Genomic DNA, 3,902 nt, shown 5'->3' on the forward strand with positions numbered 1-3,902 from the left:
CCTACACACATGCAATTTAGGAAATGTAGGAATTGTAGGATTCGGTCGCTGCCATTCGGGGTTAGGTCTAAGGAAAAAAAGTCAAAGCTTTGAAAAAGGCAGGCAGCTGAAAACAGGGAGGGTAAACACAGCTGAAAGAAGCAGAGCGCACGTCCCCACAGATCTGCTCCTAGCGCTCGGTTTGGAGGGTGTTGCCCTCCTACTTGGTCCCATCGCTGCAGGCACGAAACACGGTCAAACCTTGGAAGGCGAAAGGCGCTCTCTTACTCACCATTCCCGGCAGATCCTCCGGCCAGCGGCAGGGCAGAAAGTAGTGTGATGAGGTTTTGCTTTCGCATGTTACCTTGGCGGCGCTCCCACCCGAGGGGTGCTTCGGCTGGCTCCCTGCTTCACCCGAACATTTACATTTCCTGTTTCCTGCCGGGGTGCATCTGAGCTGCATTTCTGCAGGAGATGGACTCTCTTTGATGGGTTTTAGGAAGTGATGTAATTCCGTCTGGGCCTGTCAAGCAAGCAATGATTGCAAAAGAAAGAAGAAAAAAAAAAAGAAGTTGCTCTTCAAGCACTAGCTCGGCTGAAGCACCTTTACACTGTAGGTGAGCACGCTCCTACTCTCCTCTGCTTTTTTGACTGCTGACTTTACTACCATCTGTCTTCACCTAGATGCAGTGCCACAGGATGAACATCACACAAATACAAATCTGACAGGAAAGATCATTTATGTGTGTCAAAAAAAAAGCAGGAAGGTTTTAGGTTGCTTTTCAGGGTGGTTGAGCGAGCAGATTTCAATAGTGCCTCCCCCTCGCCTTGGTTTTCAAGGTGTAATTCTCACCCCAGCACAGTGGGACACTGTGCATTTATGATCCCAAAAGGCAACCCCCAAGTGGGGCTGTCTGAAGCAAATGGGAAAAGTGGCTGGTTCGTTTGGCAGCCTGTGACTGAGTATTTTGGGCTGGTTTGAGCAGGGTAAGGGGAAAAAGCAGAAAACCGCATCATTTTTTGTTAGGAGCAGGTGGTTTAGCTGGAAAGCATTCAGACGCCAGTGTGACGATGGCTGTAGATTGCGGCGGACAGAAGGTCTCGAGCCCCACCAGGATGCAGTGCCTGGCGTGGGGGTCCACGGTGCCACGGTTGATGGAGGTGGTGAAGGGGCGCGTAACTCCTGCCTCCCTTCCTCCCTCCTCCTGATTTTCGTTCCCCCCCGGCAGTGGTCTCTGGCTGGGTGTGCAGACCGCGGGACGTCGTCCCCCCCCGGCAGTGGTCTCTGGCTGGGTGTGCAGACCGCGGGACGTGGCTGCACACCTCCACGCTGCCCTGCCCTCTGCGCCCACCGCCCCACCACCGCCCGCTCACTCAGAAACACGTGAGGGTTGACCACGTATCACCTGTCGCTGGATGAGAACAACAGAGGAGCTCAACATCAAAACCAACATTTTCAGTCTTCTTGCTATATGGGGTGGGCCTAGCCAGGGCTCAGAATTTGGACCTGGGTCTAAACCATACCTGTCCCCAAGCAGGGGTGTGTGTGGTTGGACCATAGGTTTGGTTTGTTCCACTGTACAAGTAAGTGCTAGGTCTAAAATTCATCCCACTGAGTCCGGGAGAGTCTGCACCCCAGATTTTATTCTGGAGCATCCCAGGTTTGAGCCATTTTAAATACTTGCATAAGATTTTCCAGTAATAAACTAAGGAAGAAGAGATGTATGCTGCCAGTGTAGCAGCTTCATGGTACTTCCCCTAGACATTAGTCTGTGTCAAAATGTGATTTCTGGGGAATTAGTTGAAGCTGGCAATGGTGAATCTTTGTGTTTAGATTGGTGGGAGCTGCTGAAGTGACCAATTGTTGCTCTCCTTCTGCAACTAATAATTTCTTTTAACACACTGATGCTTTTATTGGTCATCAGTTATAGTTTCTTAGCTGGAGTAGCTGAGAAATAGGTCAGTGATTCATTTAATGACCAGCTTGTTAACAGATTTAAAACACTTGAATGATTTAGTTAACTAAAAATCTGAACTGGTTGCTTAGTATTGGCAATGTACGTTTACGCACTTCATAAAACAGTGGGGGAGGGAAGCAAAGCAAAGTTACAATATTGCAGCTACGAAAGATAAAGAGGAGCTCTGAGTTATGAAACTGCTGACTGACTAATTAAGTATTTCTCGGAGATATTCTTTAATATGACGTCATAGCCATCATATTAATGAAAATACTTACCAGACAGAAGCATTAGAGGCGAGACTTGCGAATGCTTTTAAGATTTTCCTGTTAAGAAATGGCAGAAGTTCCAAGTATTAGTAATAGTGTCTAATTGATATGGATACTTTCAATTAGGAAAGTCCAGAAATTGAGGTTACCCAGGCATCTCCTGGGTAGCTCAGAGGTGCTGTGGCTTTGTCTAGTCCGGTGATAGGAAAACCGATAATCAGCCTTTGGGGCAGCACGGGCAAGGGCCGTCTGTGTTTTGATGAGCATAGACTCAGGTCCTAAGGCTATTACTGTTGTCCAGCCTCAGCTTTTCTTTAGCTTTAGTCAATAGTAGGCTAAGTCATGCTTTTTAACAGTATTTTTATCTGTCATTGATTTCTGCATAAAGGATGTGGTATCCTCCTTGTTATTTTTTCCCCATCTCCTTCCCGAGTTTGCCACTCTCCGTCTTTCTCATACCACATGGGCTGCAAACATGTTCTCTCAGTTTATCCCGCCCTCTGCTTTTGGCTATTTTGCCCCATTCTGTGGGCTTAGTCCAACTCACTCATCCCTTACTAAAACGTAAGCCTAGATAGAAAGACTGGAAGGGAAAAGAGGAAAGGACTTGTTGTTTTTGTTTTGTACCTTTGCTGCATTGTTATCTCCTATCTCTAATGTACAAGACTATATCCTTTCCTCTTTTCCCTTCCAGTCTTTCTGTATAGGTTGTGGCATTTCCCACTCGTATTCCCATCAACTATTTTTGACACATTCGCTAACAACTCGTCACTGCCCCTTGAGAGCAAGATAGCCACCCACTGATGTGTACACAATTAATGATTTCTAAGGCAAATTAGGGTTCAGGAAACGTAACTTCGTGCCACATTACATTTTAATTAAGACTTCAGAGTGATACAAAGGCAGCTTGGCACGCATTTGACTATTTTAATTTAAAAAAAAAAAAGGTAGAGAAAGAGGTACGAGATATTTTGGATGCTGAAGAATTGGGCTGTCACAGAAGGGCTGTTACCTCGGTCCCTCCCCACCAGCATGGCGATCGTGCTCGCCCTGAAGCACTCCCAGCAGGCTCCCTTTCGCCTGCCTGGGAAGCCAGGTTAGTATCTTTGCCTTGGTCATCTTCTTCAGCCACATGCTTCTCTCTTCACGGTAGAAATACGGAAAACAAGAGCTATAGAGACAACCTCACTGCAAAACAAACTTGTGCATTTGGAAACCCAGGTGGCTTCAATCACAGATGATTTTTGCAAGAGATTTGTATCTGATAATTTGTGTAGATTGCATCTGATAATTTCATAGGCCTTAGTGTATTTACTAGGGTCTACAATGCACCTTAGCAAAAAGAAATGTCTTTTCACAGGTGAGACAACTAAGTTTCCTGGGTGTTTTCAGCGTATGTTACCCATCTGGAAACACCTGCACATGCTTTCGGTACTGTTTCATTGATTTTTATGTTATAAAGGGCATTTCTGATCACCTAGCTAGGCTGTTTGCTAATGTTCTTCCCTAATCAGAGAAAGGTTTGCATCACTAAGATTACAGGATGTCATCAGTGTGACATTTTCGGAAAAACAGAAATGTTTTGTAACGTGGCAGCCGCTTGACTCACGCTTTTCTTGTTCCTTTTTCCTATGAAAACTACAACAACAACAACAACAACAGCTAAACTTTTGAGAGTGATGGAGCAAGTTGCTGG

General features: G+C 45.8%; 1 protein-coding gene across 1 annotated transcript in view; it reads right to left on the reverse strand.

Moving 5' to 3' along the window:
* TMEM154 (transmembrane protein 154) overlaps positions 1–401 on the reverse strand; it is a 16,964-nt gene extending 16,563 nt beyond the window's left edge. The window contains 1 exon segment of the mRNA XM_009329780.1: positions 272–401. Coding sequence (XP_009328055.1) covers positions 272–401 — 130 coding nt within the window.
* Positions 402–3,902: the final 3,501 nt, after the last annotated feature.

This window comes from Pygoscelis adeliae, unplaced genomic scaffold (genome assembly GCF_000699105.1).
Source record: "Pygoscelis adeliae isolate BGI_AS28 unplaced genomic scaffold, ASM69910v1 Scaffold67, whole genome shotgun sequence".
Taxonomy (NCBI): Eukaryota; Metazoa; Chordata; class Aves; order Sphenisciformes; family Spheniscidae; genus Pygoscelis; species Pygoscelis adeliae.